At 39.3% G+C, this 17,000-nt stretch overlaps 1 protein-coding gene across 1 annotated transcript; it reads left to right on the forward strand.

Moving 5' to 3' along the window:
* The first annotated feature begins 1,103 nt into the window (after positions 1-1,103).
* On the forward strand, positions 1,104-16,900 carry LOC113442649 (GDNF-inducible zinc finger protein 1). Its single transcript, XM_026710358.2, has 6 exons — positions 1,104-1,234; positions 4,032-5,406; positions 9,752-9,846; positions 11,326-11,493; positions 12,654-12,811; positions 13,663-16,900. The coding sequence occupies exons 1-6, from the start codon at positions 1,168-1,170 to the stop codon at positions 14,020-14,022; spliced, it is 2,223 nt and encodes a 740-aa protein (XP_026566143.2). The 5' UTR covers positions 1,104-1,167; the 3' UTR covers positions 14,023-16,900.
* Positions 16,901-17,000: the final 100 nt, after the last annotated feature.

The following is a 17,000-nucleotide window of genomic DNA, read 5'->3' on the forward strand; positions in this document are numbered from 1 at the left end:
TCCTATGTAAAGATAATTTCAACTGGACATGGACAAGCCAGATGCCGCTGCCCTATTTTTAGAAGATTGATTGTGTGACCACTTTGGCCAAACCAAATAATAATCTTTTTCATTGGATGCCTTTCTCTGCTTGCAGGCATCCAAGCCAGTACTGGTAGTCTTTAACTTAGAACAATTCATTTAGTGAATGTCCAAAGTTACAACAGCACTGAAAAAGTGTCTTATCACAATTTTTTTCATATTTATGACTGTTGCAGCACCCCTGTGGTCACATGATCCAAATGGAGACATTGGCACCTGACTCATGTTTATGACGGTTGTGGTGTCCGGGGGTCATGTGCTCTTTTGCCACCTTCTGATCATCAAAGTCAATGGGGAAGCCAGATTCACTTAACAACCATGTGGCTAACTGAACAACTGCAGTGATTCACTGAACAACTGTGCCAAGTAAAAATGTCGTAAAATGGGGCAGACCTCACTTAGCAACAGAAATTCAAGGCTCAATTGTGGTTACAAGTCGAGGACTACCGTAGTTATGCAATGCCTGCAAAACAGTCAGATGAGAATAGTCAGTTGTAAGATATACAGAACCCAACTGCTTCTCTCTCTCTCTCTCTCTCTCTGTGTGTGTGTGTCTGTCTGTCTGTCTGTCTTCAACTCAGCACTGACAACCTGGACTGATCCCTGCAGTTTTCTTGGCAAGTTTTTTTTTTTTTAAGACATGGTTACCATTGCCTGCTTCTTTGGGCTGATAAAGAAGGACTGGCCCAAGATCACCCAGCTGGCATTGGTGCGGTTCACTGTATAATGGATATCCAAAAGCTGAGCTAGCCAAGCGAACGAGACAACCGAACAACCTCAGAACACCGCGAGAAGGAACGTTCGAAAAAGAGATTCGGCGAACCCGGACCTTTCCTAGTCACGGAGAGGCTCGCCTTTCTAGCCCTAAACGTCTCTATGGTGAAAGGCCTTTCTCTTGTTTGAGTAGGTAGGACAACAGAGCGGCCACCCCGATTCCTAGGAGCCCGGCGGAAGTCCTATAATGAAATCTAGGGTAGGGAAAATCTGACTCCTCCCCTTCCCCCCCCGCCTTCTCCTGGCAACGAACGCCGTAGGTATGCTGTGACGACATCGAGAGGAAGGGGCGGAGGGGAAGCCGTTTATCGGATGTGGGAGCGTGACGGGGGGAGGGGCCATCCTGGCCCTGAGGCTGCCCAGCTGCCGGGGCTGCCCGGTGAGTGGGATGGGGGGAGGGGGGGAGAGTCGGATCGAGAGGGACGCGGACGGCTTGCGGCGCTTCGATGGCGGGTTTGCCGGAGGAGAGGCGGGAGGTGTGGGGGGGATGAAGAAGTGAGCCTGCCCTAAGGAAGGGGGGGGGGGACGAAGCGAAACAAAAAGTGGTACCCCCATTGTGTTCATTCTCCTCCTCCCTAGTGTGCATGTGTGTGTGTGTGTGTTGGTGGGTCTCCTGCAGAAAGGATCACAGTACGAAAAGGAAGGCGACGGCATCCCCCCACCCCCACAAATACTGTGTGGTTGTGAGCTTGGCAAGGTATTCGCAGCTAAGACAGGGAGTAATTTATGCGTAACATCAATTGCGCTGGGACAAAAAAAAATAAATAGCGGATACCCAAGCGATCCTCCCGCTTCCTCAGGGCTTTTAAAATAACCTTGGTGCCTTCCAAATAGATCGAGGACGGTTTCCAGTTGCCCTTTAGCCGTTGGTCGTGTGCTACCTAGGATGAAATGGGACTTGTAGTCCCATATCGGGAGTGGGGGGGCATCAAGCTAGCGCAGGCTAATGGTCCTGGAGGGCAGCAGGCAGAATGGGAGGAAACCGAGTGAAGTTCAGCTGAGAGAAGAGCATATATGAAACGTATATGGAGGTGGGTGGTTTAAAAAAAAAACAAAAATGTGCATGCTTAAAATATAAGATTTCTAAGCGGTTTGTGTTTAGAATGGCTTTGAACTAGAAGTTGGAAATCATAGGGGGGAAAATGCTCATTTGGTAACCTTTTTTTATCATAGGCTGGGGCAGATTTGTCAGCAAAAGAATGCCAAATAGTTGGCCTAGAGTTAGGAGAGTGAAATTACTTGATTGTATTGACAAAACTTGGCTTCTTCCTATCTCTCAATAAACAAAATGGGGGGCGGGGAGAGATGCCTATGTGGCGCTCTCTGCCTTTTTCTGTCAGATTTCCTGAGCCCCTTGTTATGTATCTTGTCACAGACTCCATTTCACTTGTATTTTTGCCTAAGCGGGGTGAACAACGCCGGAAAGAACATTCAAAATTTCTTATCTTCCTATTAGGAACTTTACATCAGGGTCATAAGGAAAATCCAAGTTTGAGACCCACAAAGCCTGCAAAATATAAATTGTGACAAAGAGATGCAGAGCCTGAGTGTTGGAATAAAACATGCGAATGTGAATTATTTTGCTTAGAAGTAAATAAACATATCAAAAATAAAACAAGTTAAAAATCATAATAAAAATGGGGAAATAGGAGTGCTCACCAATAGTGCTATTTTCACTTATTCATTTAAGGATTCTGAGATGCTTTTTACCTTCCTCAATCGTAAAAGAATTTCAGAACAATTTGCATAAACTTATCCGCCAGTTTATAATCTAAATGAGATTATATGAAAGGAAAAAAGGTGATGAAAACAAGCAAGTGTGGACTCTGGTTCTTGAACTAAATTTGCATGATATGATAAGCCCATGGCTATCAGATGGGCAGGTTATCCAAAGTCACCATGGATCAAACTCCGGTTAAAGTGCTAATTTGTTTTAGGTTTATTTACCTTAGCCATAGGTCTGTATGTCATCTTAATCCAGGTGGTATGATTAATCATGATTCACTTACCAACTTCCAAATGAAGAGATCTGAGATGTGACTCTTAAGTAGTTCAGGGTGACTGTCAAGATGGAGAGAACTGGATGGATGGGGTGTACATCAGTGAATTTAAAATTGTAAGAAAGCTGTATATGGAAAACTGCAAAATGCTGTATTATTCTAAATAAAGTAAGCATTTAACAGGACTTTCAATGGGGCTGAGAAGATGGGAAGAAATGACAAAGAACTTCAGTTTGTTAAGCTTCAAAGAGGCCATTTACCCTCCCCCTCCCCACCCTGAGATTCTTGTATCATTAGAGATCTGAACTAAGCAGTTTGCCTGTCATTGCAAGTATTTAATTTAATCAATTCGTTCTCTATATATTTTTCTCATTCTTCCTCTTGCAGGTATATGTGATTGAGAAAACAGATTCGTTAGTATGCCATCTTACTCAGGAATTGGGTTTTTTTTTTGTCTCTCTGGTCTGAGCTTATAATGTCAGAAGAGTATGACAGTACTATAATCTAAGTCCAATAGTTTACAACAAAAAATACCTTCTCCTTTCTTGCTGTTTATATAGGTAGTCCTCATTTAGGCTGCCTCATTTAGTGACCATTCATAGTTACAACTGGGATATAAAAGTAACTTTAGGTCCAATTCCTGCAATTGCAACCTTTGCAGGTCTTTAAAGCAAAGGAAAACTGAAGTAAGATCATAAAAGAATTGCAGTTTCTCTTAGCAATCAATTTGCTTAATGAGTTGCTGGTTCCAACTGTGACTGCTAAACAAGGACTCCCAAGCAATTTAGGGAGATACAGTTGCAAATCACTGGCAGCCTGTCAGTCTGTGAGGGCCTACTACAAAGGAAATTGTTATATACATATTGAACATTCAGAGACCATAACTGGATTTTGTAGGTTTTATACTTTTCTTTTTTTCAAATTGGCAAGGAGAACATTACTTCAGGGTCTGTAGAGATGCTCAATCACCCAGATCATGGTTGCTTTTTCTGGAGGCAACTGGACTTCCTTGTTTTTCCTTTTGAAAATGTTTTGCATCTCATCTAAGAAGCTTCTTCAGCTTTGACAGGATAGTGGGGAACTGACAGAATAAAAGGATTTATCCTTTGGTGATTACTTTGGGGTCTTAATCTTATTTGTGTGGCAAACTATTAACATGTAATAATGTATTTTTAGAGAGGAAGAAGATGGAAAGTAATGCTGTTCTTCTGGAATCCAAATCCTCACCAATCAACCTTTTGAATGAAATGCATCAGCTGCGTCTCCTAGGCCACCTTTGTGATGTCACCGTGAGCGTAGAATATCAAGGTGTCAGAGCAGAGTTTGTTGCTCACAAAGCTGTGCTGGCAGCCACAAGCAAGTTCTTTAAAGAGGTCTTTCTTAATGAAAAAGGCATGGATGGACCGAGGACCAATGTGTTACTGAATGAAGTCCAGGTAGCTGACTTTGCATCTTTTCTGGAATTTGTTTATACTGCCCGGGTAGAGGTAGAAGAAGATCGGGTACAGCGCATGCTGGAAGTGGCTGAGAAACTGAAATGTTTAGATTTGTCAGAGACCTGCTTTCAGTTAAAAAAACAAATGCTTGAATCGGTGTTGCTGGAATTGCAAAATTTTTCTGAGTCACAGGATACCAATGAGGATGGCAGGGCCCATCCTGGCACTTTAACTGAGCCCAGAACTATCACTGAACCACAAGGGGACAATGTGGATTATTTTGCAAGCTCTGCCCTCAGAAGACCCAGGACTGGACTGGAGCTAGAACCCCCCACCCTGAAATTAAAGGAAAAGTTGGAGAGGAAAAAAGAAGCCCTGAAGGCCCCCTGTTCCAAAATCAGGCGGGCGAGTGGCAGGTTGGCTGGCAGAAAAGTCTTTGTGGAGATACCCAAGAAGAAGTACACAAGGCGCCTGCGAGAGCAACAGACGTTGGCTGAAGCTGTTGTGGAGGAGAGCCAGTTTTCCAAAGACAAGGGCCCCCGTGAAAAGGGTGGGGAGGAAGAGGAGGAGGAGGAGGAGGAGAAAGACCAAGCGGTGAACAGTGTGAAGCTAGAGGAGAAAGGGCCTGATGGTGCTGAGGACCACCAGGAGGAAAACCTGACTAAACTGGAGGAGGATAAAAAGAACCGCAGTGGCAACTTTACTTGCAGTACTTGCGAGCGGGAATTCCTCTACGAGAAGAGCTTTCTGAAACACATCAAGCAGAGCCATGGCATCGCAGCTGAAATCATTTACCGTTGCGAAACCTGTGGCCAGACTTTTGCCAACCGGTGCAACCTCAAAAGCCACCAGCGCCACGTCCACAGCAGCGAGCGCCACTTCCCATGCGAGCTCTGTGGTAAGAAGTTCAAGCGCAAGAAGGACGTCAAGCGGCACATTCTGCAGGTTCATGAGGGTGGTGGGGAGCGTCATCACTGCCTCCAGTGTGGAAAGGGTTTGAGCTCCAAAACGGCCCTGAGGCTTCATGAAAGGACACACACAGGCGACAAGCCTTATGGGTGCACAGAGTGTGAGGCTAAGTTTTCTCAGCCTTCGGCACTTAAAACACACATGAGGTATGAACAGGCGGGATGGGCCTTGTAAGCTAAATCTCCCGGGCGAAAAAAAGCTAATGCCTTCCCTGAGGCAGCTTCTTCCTGGGCAAAAAAAGAGTAATGAATAGGTTGGAGCTCCTCTCTGGCGGGTTCAGTTGTTTCCCTTTGAAACGGCAGGTCGCAGCCCTAATCTAAAATGCTCCTGAGCCACCATAATATACGTTGGAATTAATGTAAGCCTTCGCTAAAGAATGGAGAACATTTAGAGTCCTGATTCTTATTAACGTTCATGTTGTTGGAACGACTATAACATTCCAGTCACAGACTGACTTGGGTAAAATATAATACTGTGTAAAAGTTAGGGGGAATCATAGCAGGTTGTCACCTATTGCAAAACCAGCTCATCCGATTAAACCTTGTCTAGGTAATACTTGAAATACTGTCGGGAGGGTTACAGGGGTATTTTATTCTCAAACAGCTTTTTCAGTCTGGTGCTCTCCAGATGGGCTGGCTGGAACTGCCAGAACTACGATTCCGTCTCGTTTTGACATGAGTTTGGCGATAATCAGTCCTGTTGGCAGTCAGTTTACCATATTAAACATTCAGAAAGCAGATTTTCTTTTTAGTTGGCTGTATATCCCAAGCAGATACATTGTCTCAGTGGAAGTTCTGAGGGTCCTGATTGAACATTTCTAATTGTTTTTTTGCTAGATTTCTTTTCTTCTGAAAAGAAGATCAGAATATGTTTCTAATATTACTTAGAGGGAGTATAGTCCTTTTCAATCATCGCCAGGCAAGTAAAATAATACATGTAAGGGATATGAAAAACTTTCATTATGTATTTATTTGATTTATTTGATTTGTCAATCACTTACAAGATAATAGATATAAGTATAAATATGAGTAAGAATACAGGAAATAGGTACAAATAAATGGGGACAATAGAACAGGAACGGAAGGCCCGATGGGGCACTTCTGCACGCCCCTTACAGACCTCTTAGGAATGAGGTGAGGTCAATAGAGGTTGATTTGAGGTTAAAGGAGAGGGGGTTAGAGGATGTAACAGCAGAGTCAGGTAGTGCATTCCAGGTGTTGACTACTTTCTGCAATCGAATTTGAAGCGGTTTACATTGAGTTTGTATCCGTTGTGTGCACTTGTATTGTTGTGGTTGAAACTGAAGTAGTCATTGAAGCTGTTGTATAGCGTGACCTAAATAATGATTACTCATAGTCCCTTGCTATCTCTGCATTGGCTGAGGAGAATTTCAGAATCTGTGTAGTTTTGACTGATCCTGATTTATTGTTGTGCCTAAACTGGGAATGACGGGTGAAGTCTGATTGCCAAACAATTCAGCTTCAAACCATTGGTTACACATTTGACAAAGATAATCATAGTGCAAAACTCTACGTTTGAATGAAATAGGCAGCTGTGCCTACCTAATGGAACAATTAAAGACTGTGCGAGTAGAAAATAGTTGGGTAGGGGTGCTGGCACGCTTAGGAGAAAGCTATGCGTACTTAGCTAAGCAAAGATTTAGAACCATAGCTCGATGGCTTTTTCCGTGGCTTCCTGGCTGGGATACTGTGACTAAGCACCTCAGCAAAGATATGGGCCACCGACTGTCATATCTAGGAATATAGATAATTCTCGACTTAACAACCATTCATTTAGTGACTGTTCCACTGTACAGTATAACGGTACTGGAAAAAAAATGAGTTATAACATTTTTTCACACATCCAACTATTGTAGCATCTCCATATTTGCATGATAAGAATTTGGACACTTAGCAACCAGCATTTATTTACAACATTTGCAGTGTCTTGAGATCATGTGATCTCTCTTTTGCAACCTTCTGACAAAGTCAATGGGGAAGACAGATTCACTTAATAACAGTAGTATTAACTCAACAACTGCAGTGATTCACCTAACAACTCTGGCAAGAAAGGTTGCAAAAGGAGACCAACTCTCTTGCTTAGCCACAGAAATGTTGGGCTTAATTTGTGGTTGCAAGTCGAGGACTACCTGTACATAGAAGGTGAGAACAAGGTGGATCTACTTTTTAACCTAAAGGGCAACTGTGAGTTCAGCCCCTATAGTGTTGAGCTACACCTTCCATAATCTCCCAGGCGATATAACTGTCATCTATGCTGATTAAGGGTTATATGAACTGAGGTCCAATACATTTGGAGAAAGCTACCTCAGGGCTTGTTGTTTTTATACTTCCTGTTGTGGAACAGCAGGCAAACTGCTGCTGATCCTAGCCTGTGAATCATCCCGAGATAAGATTCTGCTTGTTCTTTGAAATAGAGAAGAAGTTTGGATATACAAAGGTTGAATGAAAAGGAAGCGGCTCCATCATGTTAGTTTAAATGGGAATATTTTAATCAATGAAACAGGGAAATCATCCTCGAAATGACCTGCGCTTTACTTCTCCACATAATCTTTAGCATTTACTGCACACTGTTGCCAATGATGGACAAGCTTCTTAAAACTGTCACAAAAAGTTGTGTCTTTGGTTTAGTCCTGATAGTCTTTCCCTCCTCTTCATTTGAGTTAAAAAGATGCCTTATGATGGTATTCTTTCGATGGTGGGAAAAGATGAAAGTTGCATGATTCCAAGCCTGGACTGTATTGCAGATGGGCTAATACAGTGAGATCAAGCTTTGCCATTGTCTCTGGGGTGGCCCCTGGGTGAGTTGCATCCATATCTCCATGTGCTTCCAAATTCTATTTAATTGGGGGGAGGGGTTTCAGGCATTTTGAGTGGATAGTGGTGCTAGGTTCAAAGAAATTCACATTAATAATACCACATAAGTAGACTGAAAAGCAGTAACCGTGTTTTCCTGACAAAGCCTATGTTTTGAATTTTTTTTTTCCCAAGGTGAAGTTTTGTAATGATATTCCATGGACCAATGATGTTTCATTTCTCAATCTCATTGACGAGCCCATATTTCACTGTCGCTCACAACTCAGGGAAGAAATGCTTACCTTATCTTCATTCTTACAATGTGACAATGATTGTTGGCAAATTTCAACCCGTGAAAGCTTTTGTCTTTGCTATGGGCATGAGAGGAACATATCTTGCATGTAATGTGATATACTGAATTATATCAGTAATGTGACTGACCCACACATTCCTCTTACAATGCTATGGTTGTTTTCCTTTGAGTGATTCTCCAATTCTCTTTGATCTGTTTAACGATCTTTCTCATGTGAGGCTCACTAGTTGCTGTTACAGGTTATTTACTTTGTTCTTGATTATACAAATCAGCCTTTTCCAGCTGTACCTTTTTTGGCTCAGTGATGCAGAGTAGGCATATCAAGATAGTATCACCCCAAACAATCTACACTGGTTGTGAATTTCAGTTGGAGGGATTCTTTTGGCAATCAAAACTTCAGTCACTGTGCTCAGCAGGCTTCCATTTTACAAACTGGAAAAAAACATGCGAAAGGAAATATCTAACGTCTAGTACACCCGTATTATTGCCATCTGTTAGTAACTTATGTAACATCGGAAGCCTTGCTTTTCATTCAACCTTGTAATGTAGGAGAGAAAATTGAGAATTTAATGGGGTTTGGATATGTCACCTATTCCTAAAGCACAATCTATGGTGAAATCTGATTACAAAGTTTTAGGGACATTTTTGTCCTTCATGCTTCTTGATTCAGGAATAATTATTTTAGGAGCAAAGTATGAAATGCTGCCTGGATTCGGAGAGGAAATGACCTATAATTCACATGTAATAGTATTTTTTATTTAAGGAGATCGAATTGCATTTGCTATATAGCTTCTATAAGTGAATAATTTTTCCCAGCTTTTGAAAACTGAAATATTTACAGTATTTGCTATGCTAAATGCAAAAAGACATTGATCTGAAAGTCAAGGCATTTTTATGTTTATTATTTTTTTTATTGCAGGTTAATTTAGATCACTGTTGTTTGTGATTTTAAGAAAATAACTTTTAATTTGACCGTTCTCCTGTCCATTTTGAAATTTATATCTGGTTTTTCTCTTTTGAGGGGAAATATGTCTAGACTTATGCCTAGACTTTTATTCTCTGAATTTTGTTTTTAAAAAAGTCTTTAATATGAAAGGTCATCTCACCATGCCATTCAATTGGAAAAGTATATACATAGTAGACAACTCTGTACATACTACCTGTTGGATTGGGCATATCATGCACAAGTGATACACTAGGTATTACATTTCCCAGTCAGTATTAGAGATCCCCATTCTGAACTGGAAATCTTAAGAGTCATCCCAGTAAATGCCATTGATTGCTAGCCACTGACTTATGTCTTGGTAATGCTGAAGAGCAAATATAATATTTTTCTTGATTTGTGCTATTCTTTTCTTATTTCAGAATCCACACAGGCGAAAAACCATTTGTTTGTAATGATTGTGGAGCACGATTTACACAAAATCACATGCTTATATACCATAAAAGATGCCATACAGGTAGTAGGATACTTCATTTTTACACTCCAGGTTTTTTTTTCATTTACTGACAGATATGTGCAATATATAATCTGTTTTGATGTATGTTATTACTGTACATAGGAGCTGATGGGGTTAAGGTTAATGTTCTTGCAGATCAATAGCTATCAATTTTTATTCTTTGTCAATTTAAAATTATTATCTGGTCCTCATTAGTTTAGAAAAATTGCTGTATACCTTTACTCTAGATAGTCCAGTCTGTTTTCCAGAACTATATGGCTCACGGCTATTACTGGAATCAATAGAAATTCGGTTTTCCACTTTCAAAAAATGATCAAATGATAAGAGTAGGTTGTTGTTATATCTTGTTAAATGTTATGATTTGTTATTTAGAGATTTTACTGTTAGCAGTATCACCAAACCATGAAATAATTATTCTGTAAACTAGCCAATAAGGATATCTTTTGTTCACATAAAATGTTATCCTATGGTTTGCTGAATCCTAGTTCACTCAGGTAACCCAGTTGGATAGATTTTTTTTTACCCGAAATCATATGGACAGGTTCCTAAGTTATGCTAGCCTAAACCATAGTTGGCTAGTTCGTAGTTCATTATATGTGAAAACAGACTTATTGTCTACATTAGCAGCATTAATGCGATTCTGCTAAACCAGCAAGAACAGGATAAGTTCCTTTTTTTTTTTACATTAAAACTGCACAAAAAAATAGGTGCTGCTGCCATAATATATGATTGTGTTAAGAAGGGATATGTATTGGCAACCTTGCTATTCTTCCCTTATCAAGTATATGTACAAACTGTATCTCCACCTCTTAGCTAGCTGGCAAGTTGGATCCAATATCCAATAGGCCAATATTGCTGTGGTTTTATCTCAATCTCATGTTAATCTTAAGTCCTACAGTAATTTTGAGTATGAGATAATAAGAGGCTTTTTGTAACTGCTATAAAAATCTAACGAATCTAATTACATATCATTCTGAAGGAAGAACTGTTTTGCAATGTGCTTTTATTTCATACCTTTTAAAAATGTTGACTAAAAAGTTTTCATCCACCCATCATTAATTGTGGGATACATTTGAGAGAAATCTTTTTGGCCATGTTAACTTTGTAGATGCCAGTATAACATTTTCAGGGAGAATTGAGTTTTCTATAACTATTTTTTTTTAAATATGGCCGTATTGGTTGGGGCAATTTGTCACACACTTCTAGGTCACCAGCTGGGGGAAGCTGATGTAGCCTGACAACGCAAAGGCTAAACAGTTTTGAAGATGATGTGTTGAGATGATGTACTCTGTGACATAAAGCGGTTTGTCAGACCCCAAAGAATTTGTGCTTAATGGTGGTCATGAGGAAGAGTTTCTCGTGCAGACCTGGATGGCCTTGTGTGCAAACTCATGTTCACGTGTGTGTGGGTTGATCTTGGCATCAGTAAAAAAACCGTCTTTCTGCTTTTTTTCCTCTTCCAATTCCTTTGTGCTCCAGGAGAGAGACCTTTCATGTGTGAGACATGTGGGAAGAGCTTTGCTTCCAAGGAATATTTGAAACACCATAATCGAATCCACACTGGATCTAAGCCCTTTAAATGTGAAGTTTGCTTCAGGACATTTGCACAGAGGAATTCACTATATCAGCATATCAAAGTTCATACAGGTAGGAAGCTACAAAAACAACTTAGGAAAATGTTTGACTTGAAAACTTTTTTGGAGAAAATTGAAGAGAGAGTGTACTTTGAAGTTTTCTTGCTAGATGATGCCTAGCTCAGGTTTTCCAGGTTTCCATAATGCTATCTGCCAGCTCAGCAGTCTCTGTGTTTCAGGCTGAATTCACAACTATATTGAATTATACCATATTGTCTTGGGTTTTTGCCCAGCTAATGGTGATTTGTAAATCACGATTTGTGGCTTTATTAATCAGATTGTTGTAATCTCTTACTTAAAACAACCTGTAGCTGAGTTCAAATTAGAAAATAATTATTTCAAATTTAATATTTAAGATTGTTTGAATCTGACATACACGATCTAGAAACATACTCTGTCTTCAGTAACTTGAGATTCCAGATCTTGTATTTTTGACTAATTTGTGTTCTTGGGGTATTGTTATTCAGTTTTAGGACTTAGGGAAAAAACAGATAATGTTTTAGGTTATTTGTGCAGAAATATTAAAAATTCAAATGGTTGGACAAACTTCTAAGCACTACTGTAAATATTTATTCCCAAAGTCTTTGAATCTAATTTTTATACTTTGAACTCTTCAGAAAATAATAGGTCTCCCTTGTCTTGTTTTCCTGTACTTGATTGCTTTTGACTGAACTTCCTGTCCCTAAATTAAAATTTACCTGCTTTCGTTTACTTCTTCAGTTTTTTTACTTCTTGCATTCTCTGCTTATGATCTTCAGTGATTCCTGCTTCTTTTTATAGCTTTAACAATTTGGGGTTGTAGGTGTGCCTGCAAATTCTCCCAACTCCTGCTTAGTTTTCATCTATTATTCCCTGAGATTCTCTTATTCAGACCTTTAGACATTTTCCTCTTTAAAGTATATAAGATTCTATTTCATTGCATTCTAACTGCATTACTAGCTAATATCCTTTGCATCTTTTGAAAAGGAACTCCAGGCTAATCTTCAATGGCATATTCTTTTTCTATAATCTCCAATCGGTAACGTTTTGTTTCTGCTTAGAGGTGTAAATATGCTTAGTAGCACAGCCACCTCAGCAAGGTGGCAGTGTAGCCAAGGCTTTCAAGTCAGGTTATTCCTGCATTTCATTGGCAAAACCTCCTCCCCTGATTTCTGTAGGTGCTTTATCTTGCAGGTGAGCGTCCATACTGCTGTGATCAGTGCGGCAAACAGTTTACTCAACTCAATGCACTGCAACGCCATCATCGGATCCACACAGGGGAGAAGCCATTCATGTGCAATGCCTGTGGGCGGACATTCACCGACAAGTCTACTCTTCGGCGTCACACCTCAGTAAGGGAGAACAGGCACTTCTGTGAAAAGTGCTTCTTGTGTACTTCCAGTTATATGTTACTGTTGCATTAAAGGATAGGAATAGTTTACCTGGTATGGATCCCACAACGATGGTTATCGCTTGGATAATGAGATTAGAATCACAACTTTTCATGGATGAGCAGTTAATGCAGATAGAAAAAAAAATGGAACCTTTCACATATTAGCAGAGGGTATTTCCATTCATTTGGATGAAATACCTTTCTAATGGCTGGATTGTTGAGTTCCTGATTGGTGACATCTACCAAAGCAGCCTTTTCGGAATTACAGTGACAATTTTGGCTTTTTTTTTTTTTTGAAAATCCACAAAAACTCATCCCAACACAATTAAGGAAAGTGATACAGAATTTCAAACATAGGGCCTGATCTTTGCCATCAAAAAGCCCACAAGATTTTCCTTGAAGGAGAAACAATTTATACTTAAATGAATACACAGGCAAGTTTTAATACTTGAGATTATTTTTAGCTTGCTTGTAATGTTTCACATCTTCCCTTCACTTGGGAAAAATGTGTCCCGCTTCTTGCTATCTCAACACTTTAATTGCCACTGTTCTTCTCTGAATTCTAAATTTTCTTTAGTATAGACTTTGTTACTTGAATATAAACCAATTCTCCAAAATATTCTGCTGTTATTTGGGGGATGAAAAAAAGTACTACTAGGTGAACTTAACTAAGAATCTCCTCCATACTGTATCAGAGTTTGAAGTTCTGCATGGGGTTTGTTTGTTACAGCTTCAGGCTACAGAAAGTGCTGTAAAATCCAATGGGTACTAATGAGTGATTTAATATGGGTAATCTTCTTTCTTTAATAGATTCATGATAAGAACACACCCTGGAAGTCTTTCCTTGTAGTCGTTGAAGGTGCTTCTAAGAATGACGAGGATCATAAGACTGAGCTTCCTGTTGAAGAATACGATGGACCTCGTCCCAAGTTACCAGAAAAGCTGCTGTCATTATCTGAAAATGGGCACTATCAAAGTTTGACGGCTGTTCAAGAAAGCCTGACTGCTGGGCATGAAAATGGAACTTCCTCTGTAACAGACTGTAAATTGAGGCCTGCAGCGGGGTCCCAAGAAGCCCCCATAGCTACCGCTTTGCATGATCTGACAGTGTTGCACACCCAGACAGACTCACTTCAACCACCTCTTCACAACTTGGTGAACGTAGAATAGGTCCATCACTTGAGTGGAGAAGTTCAACAAGGGAAAAGTTACGTTATATTGTGTAAAACTCTTGTAGTGCAGCGACCTGTAAAAAGGTGCTGTTAAAGAGTCCTGTGTTCTACCCAGATTAGTTGAATTCAAATGGATGAAGTCAGTACTTAACCCGTTTGTCAAAGAGAAAAGTGCTCTTTCATGTTTTATCTACAAAATGTAAAGTAGGGTCCAGATCAGTCACTATAAAAGAAAATGGAGGTTCTGTTTGAATCCAGATTTTTCTTTTTCTTTTAGTCTCGGCATTAGTTCTGTTAGTTCCCTTTTTTATATCTTATTTAACATTGTTTTCATATTGTATGCAGAATAATGTGAAATACTGTGTAGCACAATCTCTCTCTGGGTCCAATACTTTATGCAGTTTAATTTTCTTCAAAGAAATCTCAGATAGTAGGCAATATCTCACTGTTTTTGTAAACAGCAGAACCGCTTTTCTGATAAAATTCAAGAAAATCACTATTTGAATCCAACTATGTCCCTTAGCTGTTGCAATGAAGTCCTGGGTTTCTCTTCCCTCATGAAGCCCTTTTGCACCTGTTAAAAATCTGCAGCCGATGCTTTGGATATTCTCCAGAATTGATGTGTACAATCACCACAGAGGGAGAGAAAGGGAAAACCTCCTTGTTTTCCCCTACAATTTGGATGTCGACTTAGCTTTGTAAAAGGAACGGAGCACCCTTAAATTCAAGTAATCAATATAGACTACTTCCTGGGGGAAAAAAACTTGGAAACATTTTGTTAAAATATATTATTGCAGAAACTTTGTCCTAGGGCTAAATTCCCTCCTAGTTCTCTCTCTCTTCAGTCCCTACTGATTTGTCCATATGATAGTGATCTCTGCTACAGAGGTGAGGAACTGATGTTTTTCCAGAGATAATGCTAAGTTACAGATCACACTGCCAACCAGCATTCGTGTTAATGAGACTGAGAATTGTTATCTGGCAACATCTAGAGATTCCTAGGTCCTCTTGCTTTATAATTTCATCATCTTAATTGCATCCACCTAGGTGTCTTCTCACTACCGTACGTTCTTTGCCCAGAATCTCTCTTTAGAAGGTACTGCACATGGTTCTTGGTTCCCTGCCCCCCCACCCCCCAGAAGTTATTTCCCAGTTGCTGCTGTATTCTACTTACTGGTATTTGCATATGGAGAAAAGTATTCTATATCTTGAAGAATTTCATTAGCAGGATTCTCATAGAAAAGTTTTCTCCAAGATATTAAAAACGTTTTTTTTTTCTTCCAAAGGATGGCACATCTTGTTGTAGATAATTTATTGTAAATTACCTTGCTTTGCCCCATTATTGTGACTATTTTGAATTAAGTTAAAATCAGATTTCTGGCAGTGGTGCCTGAAATATTTTGGATGTAATTTTCCTGCTTTGGATTTATGTTTGCATGAAACACTTCATCTCTTGTGGCAAATTAGGTTATAATCTGGGCTGACAGTCTAAGCAATGCAAAACAGAAATTTAGATAGGAAGAATTATTTGCAAACTTGTAGATTTTTACAAATAGGTTCACCCAATTATGTGTCAGTGCTCATAGCTTGGAAGACCATGCAGTGTAACCAAGATTAAAATAGTTGCTCCAAACGTGAAAATAAGTTTCCTATATCATACAGGTTGCGGAGAGGAAAACTTTTAATCAAAAAGCATCAGTAATGTGCCTTTTTACTTTTAAAATCAGGAAATAAGAAGTGCCAAAGCCTATGTGAATCTGAAATTCCACCCATGTCCTGAATTTGCTAGTATTCTGGGTTTTAATTTTTATATTCAGAAACCATTCTTTAGTATTATTTAAGACTTTAAAAAATTACCAACATGTTAAATGTTTCTTTCCAAATCACATATATTGCAGTGTTCTTGGTGTTTTTCTACAATGGAGAACTAAGGTGTAAGTTAAAGAGTTGTGGTTTCTGTCGTTCCCTGTGCACTCTCAAATTTTCTTTGGAAGGCTGTGGGAACCTTCAAGATGTAGCATCTTTAAGAGAGCTACAAGATGCAGAAGACAACAAAGTAGAGGGAACACCATTTCAAAAGTGGAAGTCTGCTTACATGACATCGAGTATCAAACTTTGTAGACGTTTTTAAAATATTCTGCCCCTTTCAGAATTTGATGCAACCAGTGATGAGTGTGTTGGGTCCTGCACTCTTGATGACAAAAGAATGTGGTAAATTGGAGAGAGGCAAAATTGTTTTGTCTTAGGGGACAGAATTTTCACAAAAGTAATCTTGGCACGCGAAGTATTATTTTCCTCAAGACATTTGTGGATTCAGAGAATATGCCAGCAGCATTTATTCCATTACTTTTCAAAATCAATTTTTCCCCGCATTGGATCTGATTTTGGATATTGGTTGTATCCTTTGGTAAAGTTTTGGATTTGTTTAGTTGTGTATCTTCAAAATTTCCTCTTCTTACATCAAATTCAAAATCACTTTGTAGAGGGGAGGAATAATTTAGGCCAACTTTGCTACATTATCTTCTCAAATTCTTGCCCTAATGTTTTATTTGTTCAGAAGGAAAAGCAATAAAAAGTTCCTATATATAACTTTTTAAAGGTAAACTTTGTAGTGAGAGCTTTATGTTATTCTGTTTTTATTTAATCTGGTAAAATGAATGTTTTTAGAAATACTATCCAGGGGTTATATTTACATATTTATTTTGTATACCATGTGCTCCTTTTGACTTGCATTTTAATGACCAGTTGCAATACATTTGTAGGGTATATTTCAACCTTAAGTACCAATAGATAGGGATCATTATTTTATACTGTATAAATATGTGAAAGTAGATGGACTTAAATAAATTGATTGGCCTTATTAAAAAATTAAAGAATGCCCTCTTTTTTGCAAGATAGTTATTTAGAGAAAGAGGTTACATTTCTTGGAAAATATCGCGATCCAGAAGGCTGAGTAATGTGTAAATGTAATTTACA

Source organism: Pseudonaja textilis, chromosome 1 (assembly GCF_049901715.1).
Source record: "Pseudonaja textilis isolate UNSWEBS1 chromosome 1, rPseTex1.2, whole genome shotgun sequence".
NCBI classification, from domain to species: Eukaryota; Metazoa; Chordata; class Lepidosauria; order Squamata; family Elapidae; genus Pseudonaja; species Pseudonaja textilis.